The sequence below is a fragment of the Saimiri boliviensis genome, chromosome 20 (genome assembly GCF_048565385.1).
Source record: "Saimiri boliviensis isolate mSaiBol1 chromosome 20, mSaiBol1.pri, whole genome shotgun sequence".
Lineage (NCBI taxonomy): Eukaryota > Metazoa > Chordata > Mammalia > Primates > Cebidae > Saimiri > Saimiri boliviensis.
This window is the reverse complement of record NC_133468.1, coordinates 35,367,501-35,392,732: the sequence shown is the minus strand read 5'-3', so window position 1 is coordinate 35,392,732 and position 25,232 is coordinate 35,367,501. Positions and strand designations below refer to the sequence as shown.

Genomic DNA, 25,232 nt, shown 5'->3' with positions numbered 1-25,232 from the left:
CTGACCTCAAGTGATTCGCCCGCCTCGGTCTCCCACAGTGCTGGGATTACAGGCGTGAGCCACAGCACCCGGCCCTGACACCTTGACTTTAGCCTTGGAAGACTCATTTCAGATTTCTGCCCTCCAGAACTGGAAGGCAATAAAACGGTGTTGTTTGAAGCCACTATGTTAATTCACTATTTTTTTAAGACAGGGTCCCACTCTGTTGCCCATGCTGGAGTTCAGAGGCACAATCATGGTTCACTGCAGCCCGACCTTCTGGACTCCTGGGCTCAAGTGATCCTTCCACCTCAGCTTGCCTGTAGCTGGAATCACAGGTATGTACCATGTGCAGCTAATTTTTTTTTGGTAGCAGTGGGGTCTTGCTATGTTGCCCAGGCTTGTCTCGAACTCCTGGGCTCAAGTGACCCTCCCGCCTCAACCTCCCAGAGTGCTGGGATTATAGGCATGAGCCACTGGATCCGGCCTGTTTTAGGGCTTGAAATACCAGTTATAAATTCGTGATTCCCCAAATTGTATCTCAAGCCTGGACTGCTCCCCTGAGCCCCAACTTGCTTCCGACGTCGGCTGGAGGAGACCCTAGACTGAACCAGCCTGCTCCGCCGCCTCCCGCCCCACCAGCTCCTCCTCCATGTTCCCCGTCTCCACCAGTGGCACCTCCGTCCTGCCCCAAGTTCAGCCGGAATCTCGGAAGCCAGAGTCAGCTCCTCCCATTCTCACAGCTTTCATCAGCACATCCTGCTGGCTTCGGCCGCAACACACACCTAGGAGTCGGTGACTCACCACGTCGAGGCCACCACGGGCGTCGCCTGGATGATTACAACCTCCCTACGTCTCCCCTCCCTCGTCTGTCCCCAAGCCAGCAACCAAGGGCTCCTGTTAAAACCAGCTGGATCCTGTTCCCCTCTGCTAGCAACGACGCCACCAACTCCCAGCTCACTCTGAGCAAAAGTCCAAAGTCCTTATCCGGCTGGACAGCATCCTCCCTGCCCATCTCCATCGCGACGCCTCCGGATCTTCCCCCAGCACCCCGGCAGGTGCCCTCAGGGCCAACGCAGCTGCTGTTCCCTGCGGCCCTTCAGGCCTTTCCTCTAAAGTCTCCCTCTGGCTACCGCCTAAACGATGTTGCAATCCCCCCGAAATAAACACAATTGCTCCATCCGCTGCCCCGTTTCTCCTCGGCAATTGCATCCACCACGCTTCACGTTTTGCAGACTTTCCGTTTATCCCCCGTGCCCCTGCCGCCACCCCATGCAAGCTCCATGAGGCTGAGTTTGTTATTTTTTTAAAATCAGTGTTGACTTAAAGTCCAGCATAGGCCGGGCCTGACGGATCACGCCTGTAATCACAGCACTTCGGGAGGCCGAGGTGTGCGGATTACATGAGCCCAGGAGTTCCAGACCAACCTGGGAAACATGGTGAAAACCCGTCTCTACAAAAAAATACAAAAATTAGCCTGGCATGGTGGCACGTGCCTCTAGTCCCAGCTACTTGGGAGGCTGAGGCGGGAGGATCGCCTGAGCGTAGGGAGGTTGAGGAGGCAGTGAGCATGATTGTGCCACTGTACTCCAGCCTGGGTGACACAGACAGACCCTGTCTCAAACAAACAAACAAAAAAAGGCCGGGCGCGGTGGCTCACGCCTGTAATCCCAGCACTTTGGGAGGCCGAGGCAGGCGTATCATGACGTCAAGAGATCGAGACCATCCTGGCAATATGGTGAAACCCCGTCTTTACTAAAAAACGCAAAAAATAGCTGGGCGTGGTGGCGGGCACCTGTAGTCCCAGCTACTCGGGACACTGAGGCAGGAGAATTGCTTGAACCCGGGAGGCGGAGATTGCGCCATTGCACTCCAGCCTGGCGCCTGGTGACAGAGCAAAACTCTGTCTCAAAAAAAAAAAAAAAAAAAGAAAAAAGAAAAAGAAAAGAAGTCCAGTATCTAGGCCAGGTGAAGCGGCTCACGCCTGTAATTCCAGCACTTTGGGATGCCAAGGTAGGGAGAACCCTTGAAGCCAGGAGTTCTAGACCAGCCTGGGCAACAAAGCAAAACGCTGTCTCCACAAAAATATTAAATAAGAATAATGAGGCCGGGTGTGGTGGCTCACGTCTGTAATCCCTACACTTTGGGAGGCTGAGGCAAGTGGATCACCTGAGGTCAGGAGTTCGAGACCAGCCTGATCAACGTGGTGAAACTCCATCTCTACTAAAAATACAAAAAGAATTAGCCGGTTATGGTGGTGCATGCCTGTAATTCCAGCTACTCGAGAGGCTGAGGCAGGAGAATCGTTGGATCGCGGGAGGCGGAGGTTGCAGTGAGCTGAGATTGCACCGTTGTGCTCCAGTCTGGGCAACAAGAGTGAAACTCTTAAAAACAAAACAAAACAAAAATAAAGAAACAAAAAGAATAGTGAAAGAATAATAAAAGCCTGAGCCGGACACCTGTGCCCGTTCACGGATGAGTGACTGCACCTGTACCCCCAGGGCCTCCGATGGGGCCCCACGAAGTCCCCTGTGGGTAGTGCTGAGCTCTCTCCATGACGGGATGGTTCACAGAGGGCCAGGCCTGCGTGTCCCCTGACCTCCACCTCCCTCCTCCTTTGCCACCACACCCCACCCCACAAGGCTGGAAGGAGCCGGTACACCCAGTAAACCACACGTGCTAAGCCCCGGTTACTGCCCCGCCCCTGCTCTGCTTCTGCGGCTCAGACACACTCATCAGCTTCTGTTCAGAAAAGGTGCCTGGCGACCCCTGGGTGCTGGTCTCATTCCAGCTCAAATACAGGTGCTGGATGCTCTTGTCGGCTTTGGTGGTCTCCGCTGGGAAAAGGGTTTCTGGGAGGCTTCCTGGGACGCTGCAAGAGACTCTGAAGGCATCCTGCTCCCTTTTAAATTTTATTTTAATTATTTTTTGAGAGAAGGTGTCACTTTGTCGCCCAGGCTGGAGTGCGGTGGCGCGATCACGGCTCACTACAGCCTTGACCTCCCGGGCTCAAGCGAGCCTCTTGCCTTAGCCTCTGAGTAGCTGGGACTACAGGGTGTGCCATCATGCCCAGCTAATTTTTTGTAAAATGGGATTTTGCCATGTTGCCCAGGCTGGTCTCAAACTCCCTCAACCTCCCATAATGCTGGGATTACAAGTGTAAGCCACTGTGCCTGGCCTGGAAGCCCCTAAGAAAGACTGAGAACTTTGGGGTTCCCTTCCCCCACATGTGGAAGGTGGGGGGCAGGATGGGGTGGCAGTGACCCCAGCTGAGTCCCCACCAGCCAGAAAAGGGTGGGGCCTCGCCGACAGCCCATCATTTCATGGCCCACTCTGCCACTTCAGAAGAAAGGAGGCGTCGGGCCAACTCTGGGCCCGGCAGCAGGGCGTCTAGTCTGCCCACAAAGGCCTCCAAGCCCCGCCCCACAGATGCCAGCTCTCCCGGGAAGGCAGAAGGGAGATCATTACCGAGGCCTAATTAACAAAGACAAGCAGAGATAATTCAGTGGAGGAACATGTGGCTGGCGCTGGAATTGTGATATCTTTAGAAACTCCAGAAAGGACGGCTTTATTTTGAGCTCTCAAGAGCTCAAGGCAGAGTTGGAAGGGTGGAGAGCGGGTGGGGAAGGCTCAGGGAGGGAGGCAGGGGCCAGAGGGTGTGTGTCTCTGTGTGACTGGGGACAAGGAAATGACTCTGAGGTCTTGGGAACCAGAAGGGAGGATCACGGAGGGTGTCCTCGTTCCGTACCACCTTAAAGAAATGGAGGCCCAGGCCGGGCGCAGTGGCTCACGCCTGTAATCCCAGCACTTTGGGAGGCCGAGGCGGGCAAATCATGAGGTCAGGAGTTCGAGACCAGCCTGACCAACATGGTGAAACCCCGTTTCTACTAAAAATACAAAAAATTAGCTGAGCATGGTGGCAGGTGCCTGTGATCCCAGCTACTTGGGAGGCTGAGGCAGGAGAATCACTTGAACCTGGGAGGTGGAGGGTGCAGTGAGCCAAGATCAGGCCACTGCACTCCAGCCTGCGTGACAGTGTGAGACTCTGTCTCAAAAAAGAGGGCTGGGCGCGGTGGCTCAAGCCTGTAATCCCAGCACTTTGGGAGGCCCAGGCGGGTGGATCACGAGGTCGAGAGATCGAGACCATCCCAGTCAACATGGGGAAACCCCGTCTCTACTAAAAATACAAAAAATTAGCTGGGCATGGTGGCGCGTGCCTGTAATCCCAGCTACTCAGGAGGCTGAGGCAGGAGAATTGCCTGAACCCAGGAGGCGGAGGTTGTGGTGAGCCGAGATCGCGCCATTGCACTGCAGCCTGGGTAACAAGAGTGAAAACTCCGTCTCAAAAAAAATAAAAACAACAACAACAACAAAAACAAACGAAAAAGAAAAAGCAAAGAAAGAGAGAGAAAGAGAGAGAGAGAAAAGAAAGAAAGAAAGAAAAAGAAAGAAATGGAGGCCCAAAGACAGTTAACTCATCTAAGATCAGAGACAGAAAGTTGACTTATCCAGACCAGACATAGTAAGTTAACTTATCCAGGATCACAGGTAGCAAGTTAACTTATCCAAGATCAGAGATAGTAGGTTAACTTATCCAAGATCACACAGCTCAGAAGTGACGGTACTGGTACCTGAGAAGGCAAAAAGAGACCTGTTCCTGTGCCTGCCACTGTTCAGTCCCTCCCCACGTCCCCCCAGTGCCCTCTGTAGAGGGCATCCAGGCCTAGCTCAGGCCATCCTCTCCAGGAAGCCATTCCTACCACAGCATCCATGGGTGATAGGAGACCCCACGGAAGAGACAGGCTGAGCAGGAGATCAAAGAGGACAATGATAAGCAGAGCCATTGCATTTGAGGCTTCTGGCCTTTCTCCACCTGTACCCCCTGAAAATGGGGTCACAGCCCTCTGCTGGCAGGCCTTTCGCCCACCACTGAGCTTCTCAAAGTGCCCCTCAAACAATGCTGGGGTGAGAGCTGGGTGTAAGTGGAGTGATCTTCCTCAGCGACATGCACTTTTTTTTTTTGGAGACAGGGTCTCACTCTGTGTCCCAGGCTGGAGTGCAGTGGCAAAATCATAGTCCACTGCAGCCTCCAACTCCCAGGCTCAAGTGAGCCTCCCACCTCAGCCTCCCGAGCAGCTGGGACTAAAGGCACATGCCAACATGCCTGGCAAACTTCTTGTTTTTTGTAGAGGGAGGATCTCGTTATGTTTCCCAGGCTGCTTTTGAACTCCTGGATGCAAGCGACCCTCCGGCTTTGGCCTCCCAAAGTGCTGGGATTACAGGCGTAAGCCACTGCGCCCAGCTAGCAGCATACAATTTGACATATTTCCTTAAACGGAGACGCAAAAGGAAAGTTTACAGAGGAGACGACGTGGGGACGTCCTAGATAAAGCTGGAGCCCGCCAAGAGCTTGGCCCCGGCCAGTGGGACTGTACAGGCGGCTCCTTGGCCACGGGGACGTCAGCAGAAGAGCTTGCCAGGGCCAGGCCTGAAGGGTCCAGTCCATCCTGCACAGCCAGGCCTCCCAGGCCCTCCACGCTCCAGCCTGGCCGGCCTCTCTGCCTCACCACCTCCCTCTCATGACAGCCCATCCCTCCTCCTCAGCTGGTCATGCATCCCATTTTACAAGTAGGGAAACTGAGGCCCGGGTAGGCAAGTCTGACTTGCTGGAGTCACACAGGAAGCTGGCAGCCCTGCATCATCTCTGGGGTCTGGAGTCCCTGCTCTGGGGAAGGAGAGATGGGGTGCTGCCTTCCCAGAGTCCCCTCAAGCTGGCAGGGACACCTGTACCCCCAGGGTCAGAGGAGAATTAAAAGGAGCAGTCCTGCTGGGCGCGGTGGCCCACGCCTGTAATCCCAGCACTTTGGGAGGCCGAGGCAGGTCAGGAGTTCGAGACCAGCCTGACCAAAGTGGAGAAACTCCGTCTCTACTAAAAATACAAAATTAGCTGGGCATGGTGGTACATGCCTATAATCCCAGCTACTTGGGAGGCTGAGGCAGGAGAATCGCTTGAACCTGAAAGGTGGAGGTTGCAGTGAGCCGAGATCACGCCACTGCACTCCAGCAATAAGGGTGAGCAATAAGGGTGAAAGTCTGTCTCAGAAAAGAAAAAAGAGGAGGCTGGCCTGGGCCGGGGAGAGCCCTCCCGTTTGCCCAAAAGGGAGCTGGGGCAGGGCAGCGGGGACCACACGCAGGGAGGAGCTGTGGGGAGCGCATGGTGGGCCGAGGGGCCGCTCCTTGGCTTTAGTCTCCCCACAGCCCCTCCAAAACGGGCAGGGCTCTCCTGTCCCTTTCTCCTCTCCTGCAGCAAACCCTGTGGGAAGCGGCCTCTCTGGTGAGTGGCAGCTCAACCTCTGCTTACATGCCTCCAATGACGGGGAGTTCGCTACCTTCCAAAGCTTTAAAAAAAGTTTAACCACTGCTATTCAAGAACGATTCTAGAATTTTTTTGAAAGACAAGGTCTCATTCTGTCTCGCAGGCCCAAGCGCAGTGGTTATGACCACAGTTCACTGCAGCCTCGACTTCCCGGGCTCAAGCAATCCTCCTTCCTCAGCTTCCTGAGCACCTGAGACTACAGATGTGCACCACCACACTGGCTCACTGTTTTCATTTTTTGTAGAGACAGGGTCTCGCTGTGTTGCCCAGGCTGGTCTCCTGGTTCACGTAATCCTCTTGCCTCGGCCTCCCAAAGTGCTGGGATGACAGGTGTGAGCCACCGCGTGTGGCCTTTTCTTATTTTTTTTTAGAGAGTCTTGCTCTGTCACCCAGGCTGGAGTGCAGTGGCATGGTCTCAGCTCACTGCAACCTCTGCATCCCAGGTTCAAGCGATTCTCCTGCCTCAAGCTTCTGGCAGCTGGGATTACAGGTGTCTGCCACCACGCCTGGCTAATTTTTGTATTCTCTTTTTGTGGAGACGGGGTCTCACCATGTTGGCCAGGCTGGTTTTGAACTTCCCGCCTCAGGTGATCCACCTGCCGCAGTCTCCCAAAGTCCTGAGATGACAGGCTGAGCCACCACGCCCGGCCCTGCCCTTGCTCCTGAGATTTGAAAACTGCTGCCTGCATGGATCCCCCAGCTCGTCCACCCTGCTCCTGCACGGCCACCCTCTCCTCGGACGCCCGGGGAAGGTCTCTCTGTGCCAGCTTTGCGCTTCCGAGGGGCCCCCAGCCCGCCTGCCACCTGGCCCGCACCAAGTCCCACTCAGGTTTCACACGACTGCATGTGGGCCCGGAATGTGTCTCACAAGCCCACAGACCCAGCCATGGGGACGAGCACCACCATCGCCCTTCCAGAACCTTCCGCCCTTTTCACACCCTGCCGGCGCCTCTAGATCCTAACCGCATCCATCTTGGGGCCCAGCTGCCCACTGCCTGGGTTCAGACCTTCTCGACACTCCCTGGCTGCTCTGCCCTCGCTCTGCCCTCTCTAATCTACCCGTGGTGGGTGGAGGCACGGTTACCATGGTAACCTGAAGACAATGCAAATCTGATGGTATCATTACCACGACCGACGGGAATAACCGCCAGCACCACAAAATAAAGCTCAAGTCACTAGCTCTGCAGTCCAGGCCCCTTACAATTCTGCCAGCATTCTGGGGGGCTGTTTTCCCTCCCCCCACTGCACGATCCTGCCTGGCCGCCCCAGGCTGGGGCTGAAGAACAGCACAGACCTCATGCTAACTACCTGATTTCGTGTCTCTTTCAGGCTCAGTTTGCTCAGTTGCAAAATGGAAGGACAACAGCATCCACCGCAACAGGCCACGTGTCCAAGAGGCTGTGTGGAAAACGCAGCAGGCCGGGCGCGGTGGCTCACGCCTGTAATGCCAGCACTTCGGGAGGATGAGGTGGATGGATCACCTGAGGTCAGGTGTTTGAGACCAGCCTGCCCAACATGGTGAAACCCCGTCCCTACTAAAAATACAAAAAATTAGCAGGGCGTCGTGGCGCACGCCTGTAGTCCCAGCTACTCGGGAGGCTGAGGCAGGAGAATTGCTTGAACCCAGGAGGCAGAAGTTGCAGTGAGCCGAGATCATGCCACTGCACTCCAGCCTGGGCAACAGAGCAAGACACCATCCCCCACCACCCCTACCCTAAAAAATAAAGCCCTCTGATTCCATTCCACTCTCTACTCTTACTCACTCTCTCCTGACCGCTGAAGGGCCATCTGTCCTCGGCGGATTCAATCACCTGTCTCTCTCATTCTCTTCTGAGCCCACTATTTCACTCTGGTCCCCAGCATAGCCCTGATCCATCCACTGCAACCTGCTGCTGAGCCCCTTGGTCTGGTCTCACGCCTTTGGACTGACCTCCCACAAAGGCCGGTGTAATATCACCTCCTCCAGTAACACTTTCTCCCTGGGCTTCACCTGAGGGCTTCCCACCTCTTTCTCTTTTTTTTTTTGAGACAGAGAGTCTTGCTCTGTCACCCAGGCTGGAGTGCAGCGGTGCAATCTCAGCTCACTGTAACCTCCGACTCCCGAGTTCAAGTGATTTTCCTGCTTCATCCTCCCTAGTAGCTGGGATCACAGGCATGCACCATCACGCCTGGCTAATTTTGTATTTTTCAGTAGAGACGGGATTTCTCCATGTTGGTCAGGATAGTTTCCAACTCCCGACCTCAGGTGACCCACCCACCTTGGCCTCCCAAAGTGCTGGGATTACAGGCGTGAGCCACCGCACCCGGCCACCTTTTTTTGAGATGGAGTCTTGCTCTGTTGCCCAGGCTGGAGTGCAGCGGCACGATCTTGGCTCACTGCAACCTTTGCCTCTAGAGTTCAAGCAATTCTCCTGCCTCAGCCTTCCGAGTAGCTGGGATTACAGGTGTCTGCCACCATGCCCAGCTAATATTTTCTTTCTTTCTTTTTTTTTTTTTTTGAGACAGTCTCACTCTGTCACCAGGCTGGAGTGCAATGGTGTAATCTCGGCTCACTGCAACCTCTGCCTCCTGGGTTCAAGCAATTCTCCTGTCTCAGCCTCCCAAGTAGCTGGGATTACAGGCGCCTGCTACCACGCCCAGCTAATTTTTGTATTTTTAGTAGAGATGAGGTTTCACCATGTTGACCAGGCTGGCCTCGAACTCCTGACCTCAGGTGATCCACTCACCTTGGCCTCCCAAAGTGCTGGGATGACAGGCGTGAGCCACTGCCCCTGGCCCTCCTTACATTTTTGTTGTACAAATAAATGAACCCAAAGAATTACCGATAAGCCTAAAAGGTTTACACAGGCAGGACCAGTGTAATAGCAGCGGGTAGCCAGGAGGGGACAGCAAAGAGCCACCCAGTGTGGATGAGACCAGAGGGAGAGGGGTGGTGGGGAAAGAGGGCGTGGCCACAACCCGCTTCAGAGACTGACACCAAGCCCTAGGCTAGTGAGTGGTAGAGCCTGCCCTGGGTTCCAAAGTATAATAAAATGATAAAGACTTCGGTTGGAATCTCTACCATACTATGCTGTGTGACCTTGAGAAAGCTGCTTAACCACTCTGAGCCTCAGTCCCCTCCAATAAGGCTGGCTACTTGGGGAGTGGACTTTGTAATCGGCAAATCATAACTGTTACGTGGTCGGGTGCGGTGGCTCGTGCCTGTCATCCCAGCACTTTAGGAGGCCGAGGCGGGTGGATCACCTGAGGTCAGGAGTTCGATACCAGCCTGGCCAACATGGTGAAACCCCATCACTACTAAAAATAGAAAAATTAGCCAGGCATGGTGGCAGGTGCCTGTAATCCCTGCTACTTAGGAGGCTGAGGCAGAAGAATCACTTGAACCTGGGAGGCAGAGGTTGCAGCGAACTGAGATTGAGCCACTGCACTCCAGCCAGGGTGACAGAGCGAGACTCTATCTCGAAAAAAAAGTGTGATGTGAGTATTAGGTGTCTGTGGTGTGAAGGGCTGCTCAAATGTCCATGACTGGGGGACAGCGTAGTTACATAACCATGATACAGCCTGACGAGGGAACAGAGCTTTTTAAAGACATGGGAACATGTTTATGTTTTAAGGTTAAGTGTGTAAATTTATAGAAGGAACATCAAGATGTAAAATTAATAAGCTTGGGGGGAAATCTGGAAGAAATGTATCATAAAAATGAACAGCCATCTGGGTTGTTAGATTTCTGTATTTTCCAAACTTCTACCATGGGCATATATTTGCATTTCTCTTTAGGTTGTGTGTGTGTGTGTGTGTGTGTGTGTGTGTGTGTGTGTTTTAGAGACAGGGTCTCACTCTGTCGCCCAGGCTGAAGTGAGGTGATGTGATCATAGCTCACTGCAGCCTCAAACTCCTGAGCTCAAGTGACCCTCCTGCCTCAGCCTCCCAAGTAGCTGGGACTACAGGCATGCACCACCACCCACCCCCATGCCCAGATAATTTAAAAACACATATATTTTTTGTAGAGATGGGGTCTTGCTACGTGCCCAGGCTGACCTCCAACTCCTGGCTTCAAGTGATCCTCCTGCATCGGCCAACCAAAGCGCTGAGATTACAGGCGTAAGTCATCATGCCTGGCCCCCTTTAGGTTTTTATGACCTACTAGAACGCTCTGTGGACGGAATATTACAGCAGCCACCTGGATAGAGGGTCTCTCCTGCCTTAGTCCCCACTACTTCTTCCCAGCGTATCTTGAACAGCCCCATTTTGCTGTCCTGGGTTTCCTTTTCTCTCTTTTTTTTTTTTTTTTTTCAGACAGAGTTGTGCTCTGTCACCGAGGCTGGAGTGCAGTGGCACGATCTTGGCTCACTGCAACCTCTGCCTCCCAGGTTCAAGTGATTTTCCTGCCTCAGTCTCTGGAGCATCTGGGATTACAGACATGTGCCACCACACCTGGCTAATTTTTGTATTTTTAGTAGCGATAGGGTTTTACCATGTTGCCCAGGCTGGTCTCGAACTCCTGATCTCAAGTGATCCACCATGCCCAGCTGAGTCTCCCTAATTTAACTCAGTGCTGCTGCAGGCAGGGGCGTGGCCTGGCTGGGCAGTACAGAGCTACCCATGGTGCCCCACCTCCAGGGTCGAGCGTGGGTTACTTCAGCCCCTTGCAGGCAGGGCTGGAGTTTCTTCTGGTACAAGTTTGGGGACCCGGCCCCCCATCCCTTGAAACCCTAGACCCCCCACCAGGTCCTCTCCAGTTAAGCCTGGTGCCTTCCAGCACCCCTGGCCCCCAGAAATCCCCGGCCCACAGCTCCCTTGACCTGAGACCTGAAATTCACCCACTGCCGTCTGTAGCTTGGTCCAAGTCCAAGTATGGCTGCCTGCCACTCAGCATGTTAGAGCAGGCAGGGCCTCTAGATATTAGTGGGGAAACTGAGGCACTGAGCACAGATGTGATGTCCCCAGTTGGGAAAACATCAAACACATTCTGGGCTTCTCTCTCTCTCTCTCTCTTTCTCTCTCTCTCTTTTTGAGATGGAGTTTCGCTCTTGTTACCCAGGCTGGAGTGCAGTGGCACAATCTTGCCTCACTGCAACCTCCGCCTCCCGGGTTCAAGCGATTCTCCTGCCTCAGCCTCCCAAGTAGTTGGGATTACAGGCGTGCACCACCACACCCGGCTAATTTTGTATTTTTAGTAGAGACAGGGTTTCTCCATGTTGGTAAGGCTGGTCTCGAACTCCCAACTTCAGGCAATCCACCTGCCTCAGCCTCCCAAAGTGCTGGGATTGCAGGAGTGAGCCACCGTGTCAACTCTTTTGATCCAAAACAAAACCAGCCCAGGAGTGGCTGTCCTCTCACCGCACACTGCAGGGGGCCACAGCTCCAGGGTGCAGAGCGGTTCTCACAACTTAATGACTGATCCATCTTCAAAAAAGCATAATCTCAACCCGGCGCAGTGGGTCAGGCCTGTAATCCCAGCACTTTGGGAGACCAAGGCGGGTGGCTCACCTGAGGTCAGACGCTTGAGACCAGCCTGGTCACCATGGTGAAACCCCATCTCTACGAAAAATACAAAAATTAGTTGGGTGTCACGGTGTATGCTTCCAAGGGAACCTTCAATAAGTAACCTGAAAAAATCTCAGAGCCTTTTTTTTTTTTTTTTTTTTTTTCAGATGTCACGCTGTCACCCAGGCTGCAGTAGCTGCACAGTCTCAGCTCGCCGCGACCTCTGCCTCCTGGGCTCTAGCCATCCTGCCATCCTCCTGCTTTGGCCTCCCGAGTAGCTGAGACTACAGGTGTGCACCACCACTCCTGGCTCATTTTTAATTTTTTTTGCAGAGATGGGGTTTTGTTATGTTGCCCAGGCTGGCCTTTAACTCTTGGCCTCAAGCGATCCTCCTACCTTGGCCTCCCAAAGTGCTGGGATTACAGAGGTGAATGACTGTTCCTGGTTTAGAGCCATACGTAACAGTTTGTCCTGGAATCTTCCTGAGGCCTCACCCTCTCTGGGAATCCCCTCCTGGCGCTACGGTCATCCGCCACCACCGGGTTTCCGCTCTCCCATCCCGGCACGAGATCCCACTGTCAGGCCTTCTTCCAGCATGGGTCTTCTCATCCTCAGTCTCCCTGTGGTGTGGAAGTGGCTACCGGGGCTGCCCCAGAGAAGGTGCAAGCCCAAGGGAAACGATCCGAAATGGACTCAGATAAAGTTTCTGCCGCTGTGCGTTGGGGGCTTTTGGCAGGAATCCAGTTCAGTTTTAGAAAAATAAAAATACATGTCTCGCACTTCTGAATTTGCAGACTAAGGTCCATTCTGTGTTTGCAGAAGACGACAAAAAAGAAAGGAAGGCAGCCAGGCGCGGTGGCTCATGCCTGTAATCTCAGCACTTTGAGAGGTCAAGCGGGGTGGATCACTCGAGGGTGGCCAGGAGTTCGAGACCAGCCTGGCCAACATGGTGAAACCTCATCGCTATTAAAAATACAAAAATTAGCCGGGCGCGGTGGCTCAAGCCTGTAATCCCAGCACTTTGGGAGGCCGAGGCGGGTGGATCATGAGGTCGAGAGATCGAGACCATCCTGGTCAACATGGTGAAACCCCGTCTCTACTAAAAATCCAAAAAATTAGCTGGGCATGGTGGCGCGTGCCTGTAATCCCAGCTACTCAGGAGGCTGAGGCAGGAGAATTGCCTGAACCCAGGAGGCGGAGGTTGCGGTGAGCCGAGATCGCGCCATTGCACTCCAGCCTGGGTAACAAGAGCGAAACTCCGTCTCAAAAAAAAAAAAAAAAAAAAAAAAATACAAAAATTAGCCGGATGCTGTGGCACACACCTGTAATCCCAGCTACTTGGGAGGTTGAGGCAGGAGAATCACTTGAACCTGTGAGGCAGAGGTTGCAGTGAGCTGAGATGGCGCCATTGCACTCCAGCCTGGGCAACAAGAATGAAACTCTGTCTCAAAAAAAAAAAAAAAAAAAAAAAAGACAGAAAGGGCAATTGGGGGAAAACAGTCCTCCCAGCTCACCTAGCATGGCCCATCTTTTTCCTTACTCAGATCACCTGGTGAGGAACGTGTGCTTGTCCATCTTAGCGGTAAGGAAGTGAGGGCTCAGATGCCCATGGCTAGTCAGGCGGGTACAGGGACTTGAACAAGACGGCGCTTTCCCACGACCCACATGCTGCCCGGGACCCTGATTCCCCACTGTCCCCAGCCACCCGCCTCTCTGCAGACGATCTGCCACCCTCCACACGCGCTGGGACACCTGCCTCCAGATGAAGGGGCCTGCTAACGCCTCTGCCTCCCCCAGCAGACCTGAGCTTCCGCTCTGATTCATCTTGGAACGGCCGGTGCTGGCCCACGCCAGGCTTCGGGGACTGTGCGAGGGAGGGTTTGAGACAAGCCCTCTGTGGCGCAGGAGGAGCACTCGATGAGCTCTGTGACCCCTTGGAGACTCCCGGGAGCCTGGTCAGGTTCCCAGCCCAGTATGACTAGCGGCATGCGTAAGTGTGAGCTGGTTCTCCAGGCGGATACCTGGCTTAGGTGCCCATGCCTGGAAGGGGGCTGGCAGGTCCATCCCTGAGGGCTGGGGCCAGGGCCACCTGCTACCCCTGGGACACAGAGTATTCATACGTCACCCACACTGAGCGTCAGTTTCTAAATACGTCACTCACACTGAGCCTCAGTTTCCCCCTCTGTAAGGCAGCCTCTAGCGCCTACCTCCTAGGTACCAGGACTAAATGAGACACCTCCGTCTGCACTCTGCTGTGACCCTTGTTCCTAGAACCACCAGGCCCCAGCAGGACCTCCCGAATCCATGTGAAAGGCACCCGCATAAAGTGCCCAGTGCGGGGCCAGAAGCCCAGTGACCTCTCAGCTGGGTGTCCACTGGAGCCACACTCACCGCGTTTTCCTGCTGCAACTTCCACTGTCTCCACCTTTCCAGCATCATCTGACCATTCTGTACCTCTCAGAGCTCCAGAAGCACACCTCTGGCATCCAGGGACCCCCAAACCCCTGCCATTCAACCCCACAAACACAACCCACTCTCCTCTTTGCCTCTCAAAGTCCCATCTTCCCCTAAGGCCCAAATAGGGCCTTCCTTACTCCAGGAAACCCTCCCCAACCCCTTCACCCTCCCGATCCCCCTTTTCAGGGTCCCCATGGCCTGCTGGCAGCTGCCATATCACTGTACCCTGAGTTCTTTTTTTTTTTTTGAGATGGAGTCTTGCTCTGTCACCCAGTCTGGAGTGCAGTGGCGTGATCTCAGCTCACTGCAACTTCCGCCTCCTGGGTTCAAGCGATTCTACTGCCTCAGCCTCCTGAGTAGCAGGGACTACAGGCACCCACCACCACACCCAGCTAATTTTTGTATTTTTAGTAGAGATGGGGTTTCAGCATGTTGGTCAGGCTGGTCTTGAACTCCTGGCCTCAAGTGATCCTCCTGCCTCGGCCTCCCAAAGTGCTGGGATTACAGGTGTTTGCCACCACACCTGGCCCGCCCTGGAGGCTCTGGCGAGCCTTTATTGCTCACCACATGGCATGTCACCCCACAGGGACAGCCCCTGCAAATCTGGGTTTGGGAGGTCAGGATGCAGACCATGGTGGAGACGGAGGTGGGATGGGAGTCTTAAAAAGGGTCAGGAGGCCAAGCGCAGTGGCTCATACCTGTAATCCCAGCACTTTGGGAGGCCAGGCAGGAGGATCACTTGAGGTCAGGAGTTCAAGACCACCCTGGCCAACATGGTGAAACCCTGTCTCTACTAAAACTACAAAAAATAGCCAGGCATGGTGGCAGATGCCTATAATCCCAGCTACTGGGGAGGGTAAGGCAGGAGAATCATCTGAACCTGGGAGGTGGAGGTTTCCTGGGCTGTGATCATGCCACTGCACTCCAGCCTGGGTGACAGAGGACTCTGCCTCCAAAAAAAAAAAAAAGCCGGGTGTGGTGGCTCACAAGGTCAGGAGTTCAAGACCAGGCTGGCCAAGATGGTGAAACCCTGTCTGTACTAAAAATACAAAGATTAGTCGGGTGTGGTGGCGGGTGCCTGTAATCCCAGCTGCTTGGGAGGCTGAGGCAGAGAACAGCTTGAACCTGGGAGGTGGGGGTTGCAGTGAGCTGAGATTGAGCCGCTGCACTGCTCCAGCCTGGGTGACAGAGTGAGACTCCGTCTCAAAGAAAAAAAAAAAAAAAGACAGGCAGGGTGTGGCTTCTGTTCCCAGATTCTAGAACCTGTGTCCCAGCGCCGTGGCCAGGCCCTAGTCCCAGTGCTCCCTCCACAGCCAGTGCCTCTTACCGGGCTTTGGGATGAGTCCTTGGAAAGGCCTAGAAGAGAAACAGAGGCAGGGGTGTCAGGGGCGGGGCCTGGGGGATGAGGAAGACACCCCTGGCATGCAGTGGCCTCGGTCTCCCCAGGGAGCACCCCAGACCTCCGGCGGCAGAATCCGCATTTTAACAAGCTGCCCTGGGGCTCTGTGCGCACGGGACACTGAGACAACGTGGCAGGGGCGCTGGTCTGGGCAGTGTGACTCTGCAAATCACAGACCTGGGCCTTGTGCGGGCCCTGCCCTGGCTGGCCCTGGGACCCTGGGCGAATCCCTCTGATGGGGACTGAAGGCCTTTCCCGGGGGTGCAGTGAGCGGGTGTTGCTCATTAGGGTGAAGATGCCCTCGAAGGCTGCCCTTGCCATGGTGGACTGAGCAGTCCCACTTCTGCACGGCTCCCTGCACCTGGGCTGGCCTGCAGTCCCTCTCCGACCACCCCAGGACCCAGGATGGCGCCGGGAGAGCCGCCTTGTCCAGTGGGGAGGGCGGGTCCTAGGGAAAGGCTAAGACTCGCAGGTACAAGGCCCCAACTGGGCCGGTCCTGCCTCCTCTTCACCCTCACCCTTCCCCCTGAGCACCTGGTGACTGTGAACTTGATCTTGTCGGCCACCGCAAGAATCCTCTCCAGGTTCTGGGAGCCAAAGGTGCAGGGCTTTCGGAACGGGATTCCTGGGGGCAGCCCCTCAATGATCACGGAGCCGGGGTTACTCTTGATCCGCTTGTAGGGCACCTGGACTGGGTACTTGATGCCCAACGCTTCCCCTGTGGGCGAGAGGGAGGTCTGGCCCATCAGGAGTGAGAGGCGGCACGGGGCGTGTGTACGTGGGATTGTCGGGGTGTGATGGAGAGACGCCCCCGCAGGACAGTGAACAGCACGAGAAAGTGCTCATGCAGCACCGTGGAAACGTACAGGCAGTACAATCTGAGCCATCCGATCAGAAAACAAAAAATAGGCCAGCATGTGCTGCAGGGGTGTGATCATTTGGGAGGTGTCATCATGGTTCACTACAGCCTCAAGCTCCTGGGCCTGGAATCCCAGCATGTTGGGAGGCCAACGCAGGACGATCACTTGAGTCTAAGAGTTCGAGATCAACCTGGGAAACACAGCAAGACCTAAAAATTTCTACACAATAGCTGGGCATGGTGGTGCATGCCTGTAGTTCCGGCCACTTGGGAGGCTGAGGCAGGAGGACTACTTGAACCCAGGAGCTTGAGGCTGTAGTGAACCATGATCACACCACTGCACTCCAGCATGGGTGACACAGCGAGTCCCTGCCTCAAAAAAAAAAAAAAAAAAAAAAAGAAAAGAAAAGAAAAGAAAGAAAAAGCCACACCAACATGCTCCCATGTCTCCTATGCTCCTCTTTTTTTTTTTTTTTTTTTTTTTTTGAGTTTTTTGAGTCTTGCTCTGTCGCCCAGGCTGGAGTGCAGTGGCGAGATCTCGGCTCCCTGCAACCTCCTCCTGGGTTCAAGCAATTCTCCTGCCTCAGCCTCCTGAGTCGCTGGGATTATGGGTGCGCCGTACCACGCCCAGCTAATTTTTTGTATTTTTAGTAGAGACGGGGTTTCACCGTGTTGGCCAGGCTGGTCTTGAACTCCTGACCTCACGATCCGCCCACCCCAGCCTCCCAAAGTGCTGAGATTATAGGCACGAGTCACCACACCCAGCTTTTTTTTTGGGGGGGTCGGGGGGGGGGCGACAGAGTTTCACTCTTGTTGCCCAGGCTGGAGTGCAATGGTGCGATCTTGGCTCACTGCAGCCTCCACTTCCCAGGCTCAAGCGTTTCTTCTGCCTCAGCCTCCTGAGTAGCTGGGACCACAGGCATCTGCCACCACACCTGGCTAACTTATTTTTTGTCTTTTTGGTAGAGATGGGGTTTCACCATGTTGCCCAGGCTGGCCTCCAACTCCTGAGCTCAAGTGATCCACCTGCCTCAGCCTCCAAAAGTGCTGGGATTGTGAGCCACCGAGCCGGGCCCCTGTCTATTAAATCCTGTGTGTAGTTGTTGAAAGTCTGTCTCGCCTCATTGGTCTGCAAAGCTCATGAGCACAGGGACTATGTCTGTTTTATTCATTGCAATATCCCGTGCCTGGCACGTAGTACATGCTCAAGAAATCCGTGTAAAGGGCTGAATAGTTTCCCCAGAAATGCCTTTGCTGGAACTGGGAAGCCTCCCACTTCTCTGCCCAGAGCAGCTGCGTGCTCCTCCCCCGGGGGTTCCCCGCTGCTTACCGTATTTCTTGTTGAAAAGGTCCTGGACCTGCTCCCTCAGCGTGTTGGCGATGTCTATCCGGGACAGCCTCGCGTCGTAATTTTCTGCAAAGCACAAAATGATTACGGGTTTGGGCTGTTCAGGGAAAAGGCACTTGGTGACTTTTAAGGAATACGATTTTCTAATTATGGGGAACTCCTTCTCCGGCAATTAGCGGATCTTAGGAGTGGGCCTCTCAGGTCCTTCAGCACCGTCTTGATGGAGATGTGTTTTTTCCAGGACACACACTGTTGCCACAACAGCGATGAGCTGGAAATTAAGTTAATTGCTGACATTTGAAAACCACCAAACCAATAAATAAGCCCTGGAGATGAGGGATGCCTTGAAGAGCAGACTCCTGTGTCCCGGGCTGGTAGGCAGGGAACGGGGGCTTCGTGAAGTCCCTGGGGGGCTGGACACAAGGGAGGGGGCACATCCCAGCTGACCCAGCAGATGGTGGGGGACGGGCAGTCCCCGAAGATACAGAGGATGGGCCTGGCAGCTCCCAATAGGCACTCCCTCACCCAGAGGGTGTTGATTAAAGACCCCCAAGTGTGGCCGGGCACGGCGGCTCACGCCTGTAATCCCAGCACTTTGGGAGGCCGAGGCAGGTGGATCACCTGAGCTCGGGAGTTGGAGACCAGCCTGGCCAATGTGGTGAAACCTCGTCTCTATTAATACTACAAAAATTAGCTGGGTGTGGTGGTGCGAACCTGTAATCCCAGCTACTAGGGAGGCTGAGGCAAGAGAATAGCTTGAACCTGGCAGGTGGCGGGTGTAGTGAGCCGAGATCACGCCACTGCACTCCAGCCTGGGCGACAAGAGCGAAACTCCGTCTCAAAAAATAAAAGGCAAGTGCCAGCATGTACGGGGGGGATCCCAGACCACCATGAGGAGGGGAGGAGGGAGTGACTCTGCGCACTCGGGCCAGGCTTATAGTGAGGGTCTCAGTCTGCTAAGGGGGCTGCGTCCGAGGAGCTCTGGTGAGGAGAGAGTCAACTCCCCTCGTCATGGAATGTTCCAGACAGAGTAGGAGAGACCAGAGGCAGAGAGCAGCTGCCCTCTGGGACTTGGGTCCCCTCTCTCTGGGCTCCCCCACCCCGTGACCCTTCCCACCACTGGTCCCGTCAACCCCTTTCTCTTCAGGGCCATGGCGGCCACAGAGTCACCTCTGCTACTCGCTGGCAGCCACACCGCGGCTTCTCAGAGCAGCCCCTACACGGGGCTCCGCAGGGCACTGCCTGCCTCCCTCAGACCCTGGCGCCTTCCTGCTGCTCCATCCTCCTCAAGCGTCTCCCTGCTGCCACTCCTCTCCTTCCTTCCTTCTCTCTCTCTCTCTTTTTCCTTTTTTTTTTTTTTTGAGAAAGGGTCTCGCTCTGTCACCCAGGCTGGAGTGCAGTGGCACAATCTCAGCTCACCGCAACCTCCGCCTCCTGGGTTCAAGTGATTCCCCTGACTCAGCCTCCTGAGTAGCTGGGACTACAGGTGCCCACCACCTCCCCCAACTAATTCTTGTAGTTTTTTGGTAGACATGGGGCTTTGCCATGGTGTCCAGGCTGGTCCTAAACGCCTGGCCTCAAGTGATCCACCCGCCTCGGCCTCCCCACGTGCTGGGATTACAGGCGTGAGCCACTGCACCCCCTCTGATTTCTTTTCTTAACATTTTAAATATAGACATAGAGATGGGTTCTATGTCGCCCAGGCTGGTCTTGAACTCCTGGCGGAACTTCTGGCCTCAAGCGATCCTCCGGCCTTGACCTCCCAAAGTGCTGGGATTACAGCCGTGAGGTGGCCCGCCAGCTCCTATTCTGATTTCAAAGCACTAAGAGCACAGCTGATTGGTGAATAAGGAGCGGGAGTGTCAGCTCTCTCTCCAGGCGGGGGGCAGGCAGTGGGCCCTGTACCCTCCCACCCCCCAATCCACCCCACCATCCACCTGTGGGTGCCCACCCCCTCTCCCGTGGAGTCTTTGACACAGACCTAGCAGGGTACAGCCAAGCCTGGGCTGCCAACCTGGCTGGCCTGGTCGGGCCAGCTCCTCCCGACTTCCAACCTGGCCCTCCAAAGCCAAACCAGGTCAAGGTCACGGCGCTGGGACAGCAGCCCTCCCCCGAGCTCAACCTTACCTTGAAAGCCCTGTCTCTTCAGGCTGTCATCCACGAGAGGGTCCCCGGAGTCCCTCTCTGGGGGCAGGGCAGGGGGAGAGAAGCCAAGTGAGGTGGCAGTTCCTGGGACCCAAGATGGCATCGTTAGGGGAAAACCAGTTGGGGGTGTGTGTGGAGAGAATGCCCAGGGCCAGGATGGGGCCAGGACAGAGGCAGCAGGAGGAGGGGCTGGTGGCAGAGGGCCTGGGACCCTCCCATGCCCGCCCATGCCGCAGCCCGAGGCCCCACACAGGGTACCTTGACTATCCACGATGGGCTCTTTGACTCCATCAGTGAGCAGCTCGGGCCTGTAAAACACAAGCGTGGCTATCACAGAGGTCGCGCCAAGCGCCTCCGGGACTGCCCAGCCCTCCCCTCTGGGCCTCGGTCTGCACATCCCTGCAACGGACCGTCCTGGCTCTGCACAGTTAAGGCCTGGAGTCACTGCCACCCCACGTGTGAAATCTGGGGGCTACGCTGGCTGTGAAGGATCCAGGCGGGCGTGAGACCTGCCCAGTCCTGAACGGGTCCATCTGATCTCTCACTCCTGCTCCGGGACACGGCAGGACTGTCACTAGCTGGGGCTGGAGCAGGCAGCCTCAGGGGCCTCCCGTGGAGCTGGTGTAAAGTGTAGAAACATGGTCAGGTGCAGAAGCTCACGCCTGTCATCCCAGCACTGTGGGAGGCCAAGCACTTGAGGTCAGGGAGTTTGAGACCAGCCTGATCAACTCAGTGAAACCCCGTCTCTACTAAAAATACAAAAAGTGGCTGGCCGCAGTGGCAGGTGCCTGTAAACCCAGCTACTTGGGAGACTGAGGCAGGGGAATCATTTTAACCCAGAAGGTGGAGGTTGCAATGAGCTGAGATAGTGCCACTGCACTCCAACCTGGGTGACAGAATAAGACTCTGTCGAAAAAAGGAAGGAAGGAAGGAGGGAAGGAGGGAAGGAGGGAAGGAGAAAAGAAAAGAGTGGAAACAGTCAGGTACCACTACATAGCAAGAACAACTCCGAGCTTCTGGAAAGGTCTGAGATTTATGGCTCACGCCTGAGAGGTGCTGTGTCACTCTGCAGCCAGGAGCGCCAGTGACCAAGCTCAGCTTTGTACTGCACTAATGTCTTTAGCTCCACAGACTCCAGAAAGCCCTGCCCAGACAGGAGTCAGCCGTCTTTATCATACAGCACTGCTTCTGAAGACCCCACCTTCAGCACAACTAGTTCTGTAAGAGCAAGGCTGGGTAAGTAGAGGGCACGGGGAAAATCAGGCTGGCTAGATGGGGGCTGTCGACGGATGGCGGGGTGGGCCATGGAACAGAGAGGTAACGAGCTCTCCAGAGAGGTAATGGGCCTGGAGAGGTAATGAGCTCTCTGTGACGGGGGTAATCAAGCAGCAGCACCGAGGAGTCCCTGCCTGAGAGTGAGCCCAAAGGCCAAACTCTCAGGGTACCCTATGGGTCCGCAGTAGGTGACGATTTGGCGCCCGCTCTGGTGGTGGGTATCTTTTTTTCCCCTGAGACGGAGTCTTGCTCTGTCCCCCAAGCTGGAGTGCAGTGACGCGACCTCCGCCTCCCAGGTTCAAGCAATTCTCCTGCCTCAGCCTGAGTAGCTGGAATTACAGGCACGTGCCACCGCACCCAGCTGATTTTGTATTTTTAGTAGAGATGAGGTTTCACCATTTGGCCAGGCTGGTCTCGAACTCCTGACCTCCAGTGATCCGCCCACCTCAGTCTCCCAAAGTGCTGGGATTACAGGCATGAGCCACCGTGCCTGGCCGGCAGTAGGCATCTCTTAGGCTTCAGTACAGTGCCAGGCACAGAGCTGGGCTCACGGGGCCAGGGCTGGGAGGGGGAAGCATAGCCCGGCCTTGAACCACAGTTTCAGGAGCTAGAAAAGGCTTCAGACTGCATTTGGTCCCTTCCTCTTTATGGGAGAACTCAGGTCCTGACAGGGGAAGGGACTTCCCAGCAGTAACCCTAGAGAGGCAGAAGCTAGGCAGAGCTCCTGAGTCCCAGGCCAGAGAGCGACAGTACCTTCCCTTCAATAGCACAGCCAGCTGCCAGGGCCACAGGAGAAGCTGGCCTCAAAGCTGCAGAGGGTCTCTCCCGTTGGCCTCTGCTTCTGACCTGCCTCCCTTTCCAAATGACTTTAAAAAATGCTCAAGGCTGGGCGTGGCGGCTCACACCTGTAATCCAAGCACTTTGGGAGGCTGAGGCAGGAGGATCCCTTTCAGCCCCGGAGTTCAAGACCAGCTTGGACAACATAGTGAGACCCCTTCCCTACAAAAAATGTAAAACTTAGCCAGGTGTGGTAGCGTGCCCCTGCAGTCCCAGCTACTCAGGAGGCGGAGGCAGGATTGCCTGGGCCCAGGAGTTTAAGGCAGCAGTGAGTTATGATTGTGCCACTGCACTTCAGCCTGGGCGACAGAAAGACCTGTCTCTTAAAAGAAACGCTCATGGCCAGCACGGTGACTCACGCCTGTAATCCCCGCACTTTGGGAGGCCGAGGTGGGCGGATCATGAGGTCAGGAGTTCCGAGACCAGCCTTGTTCAATATGGTGAAACCCCGTTTCTACTAAAACTGCACAAATTAGCCAGGCGTGGTGGCACACACCTGTAGTCCCGGCTACTCGGGAGGCTGAGGCAGGAGAATCACTTGAACCCGGGAAGTGGAAGTTGCAGTAAGCCAAGCTTGTGAGCCGAGATCCTGCCACTGCACTCCAGCCAGGGGGACAGAGTGAGACTCTGTCTCATAAAAAAAAAAAAAGAAAAGAAAAGAAAAGAAAAGAAAGCAGCCCCCGTGTTTGATGTTCCTCCTGAATACAGGCAGCTCCCAGTGTTCTATGTCCCCCGGGAACCCTCCCCTGCGTCCTGGGTCTGCGAATCCCATTATCCACTGCCATCCACTGTGGAAGGTCCCAGGGCCATTTGGAACCCTCCTCTCGGACCCCATTCCCAATAATCAGCAAGTTCCGTCAGCCCAACGTTCATTTCTTTTCACTTTTTTTTGAGCTGGAATCTCACTCTGTCGCCCAGGCTGGAGTGCAGTGGTGCGATCTCGGCTCACTGCAACCTCCACCTCCCAGGCTCCAGCGATCCTCTCACCCCAGCCTCCCGAGTACTTGGGACTACAGGCGCATGCCATCACGCCCAGCTAATTTTTGTCTTTTTCTTTTTTGTAGAGGTAGGGTCTCACCATGTTGCCCAGGCTGATCTCGAACTCCTGAGCTCAAGTGGCCCACCTACCTCAGTCTCCCTAAGTGCTGGGATCCCAGGCATGAGCCAGTGCGCCTGGTAAGACGCCATCTCTACAAAATAATAAAAAAATTAGCCAGGCATGGCGGTGCACACGTGTAGTCCCGGCTACCTGGGTGGCTGAGACTGGAGGATTACTTGAGCCCAGGAGTCGCAGGCTGCAGTGAGCCGTGACCATGCCACTCCACTCCAGCCTGGGCTACAGAATGAGACCCTGTTGCTAAGACATTTTTTTAAATAAAATAAAAATCAAACTCTTTAAGCTGGCCCCAAACCCCAGGTGATCTGGCCCCTGCTGCCTTTTTATTTTTCTTTTTTTTTGTTATAATTTTTTTGCTTTGGTTTTTCTTTTCTTTTTGGAGACAGAGTTTTGCTCTTGTTGCCCAGGCTGGAGAACAGTGGCATGATCTCGGCAACCTCCATCTCCTGGGTTCAAACGATTCTCCTGCCTCAGTCTCCCGAGTAGCTGGGATTACAGGCACCTGCCACCATGCCTGGCTAATTTTTGTATTTTTAGTAGAGATAGGGTTTCACCATGTTGGCCAGGCTGGTCTTGAACTCCTGACCTTGTGATCCACCTGCCTCAACCTCCCGAAGTGCTGGGATTACAGGCACGAAGCACCACTCCTGGCCTATTGTTCTTTGTTATAGAGATACGGTCTCACCATGTTGCCTAGTCTGGACTTAAACTCCTGAGCTCATGCAGCAATCCCCCCGCCTCGGCCTAACCAAGCGGTGGGCTTATAGGTGCAGGCCAGCACGCCTGTCCCCCGCTACCTCTTGGGCTCAACGTCAACATCCTTCTCTCACTCACCCTGCACCAGCTACGACGGCCCAGTGTGAGCCTTCAAACACACAGGCACGTTCTTGTGTCCGAGACTTTTTCTGTGCCCCCATACCTTTTTTTTTTTTGAGACAGAGTTTTGCTCTTGTCGCCCAGGCAGGAGCACAGTGGCACGATCTCAGCTCTCTGCAACCTCCGTCTCCCGGGTTCAAGTGATTCTCCTGCCTCAGCCTCCTGAGTGGCTGGGATTACAGGCACACACCACCACGCCCAGGTAATTTTTTGTATTTTTAGTAGCGACGGGGTTTCACCGTGTTGGCCGGGCTAGTCTCAAACTCCTGACCTCGTGATCCCCCGCCTTGGCCTCCCAGAGTTCTGGGATTACAGGTGTGAGTCACCATGACCGGCCAGAATGTATTTTGTTTTTAATTTATTTTTTGAGACAGGGTGTCACTCTGTCACCTAGATTGGAGTGCAGTGGTGCGATCACGGCTCATTGCAGCCTCGGCCTCCAGCTCGGCCTCCACCTTGGCCTCCCAAATGGCTGGGATGAAAGGTGTACACCACCACGCCTGACTAACTTTTTTTCTTTCCCCAGAGACAGGGTTTCACCACGTTGCCCAGGCTGGAAATGTTGAAGGAGGCTCTCCTTCCCCGAGTACAGTACTATACACGTATATAGTAGAGCCAATTACTGTACTATAATTACACATATTCTCTTGTGGAGTCTTTATTTCCCTGTTTTCACACGTCTCATGGGCTGTATGTCTATCTCGAGTTTATCCTTAAATCGCCTGGGATGCGATCTTCCTTTTTTATTTTATTTTTTTGAGACAGAGGCTCACTCCGGCCCCCAGGCTGAAGGGCAGTGATGCAATCGTGACTCACCGCAACCTCCACCTCCCAGGTTCAAGCGATTCTCCTGCCTCAGCCTCTCGAGTAGCTAGGATGACAGGTGTATGCTACCACGCCTGGCTAATTTTATTTTATTTTATTTTTTTGAGATAGAGTCTCACTCTGTGGCTAGGCCAGAGTACAGGGGTGCGATCTCGGCTCACTGCAACCTCCGCCTCCTGGATGCAAGCGATTCTCCTGCCTCAGCCTCTCAATTAGCTGCGACTATAGGCATGCACCACCACGCCTGGCTA

General features: G+C 54.7%; 1 protein-coding gene across 5 annotated transcripts in view; it reads right to left on the bottom strand.

Annotated features, from left to right (window-relative positions):
* GTF2IRD1 (GTF2I repeat domain containing 1) overlaps positions 1-25,232 on the bottom strand; it is a 148,512-nt gene that overhangs the window by 32,233 nt on the left and 91,047 nt on the right. For 3 of the 5 annotated variants that reach the window (XM_039460562.2, XM_039460560.2, XM_074390460.1), the window contains exons 18-22: positions 20,310-20,359; positions 20,034-20,090; positions 17,889-17,972; positions 16,234-16,417; positions 15,628-15,656 (exon numbers count right to left, since the gene is read on the bottom strand). In XM_039460562.2, coding sequence (XP_039316496.1) covers positions 15,628-15,656; positions 16,234-16,417; positions 17,889-17,972; positions 20,034-20,090; positions 20,310-20,359 — 404 coding nt within the window. Of the gene's footprint in view, positions 1-783; positions 15,657-16,233; positions 16,418-17,888; positions 17,973-20,033; positions 20,136-20,309; positions 20,360-25,232 lie in introns of all 5 variants that reach the window. The other 2 variants (XR_012515309.1, XM_039460561.2) reach the window with 2 other exon arrangements.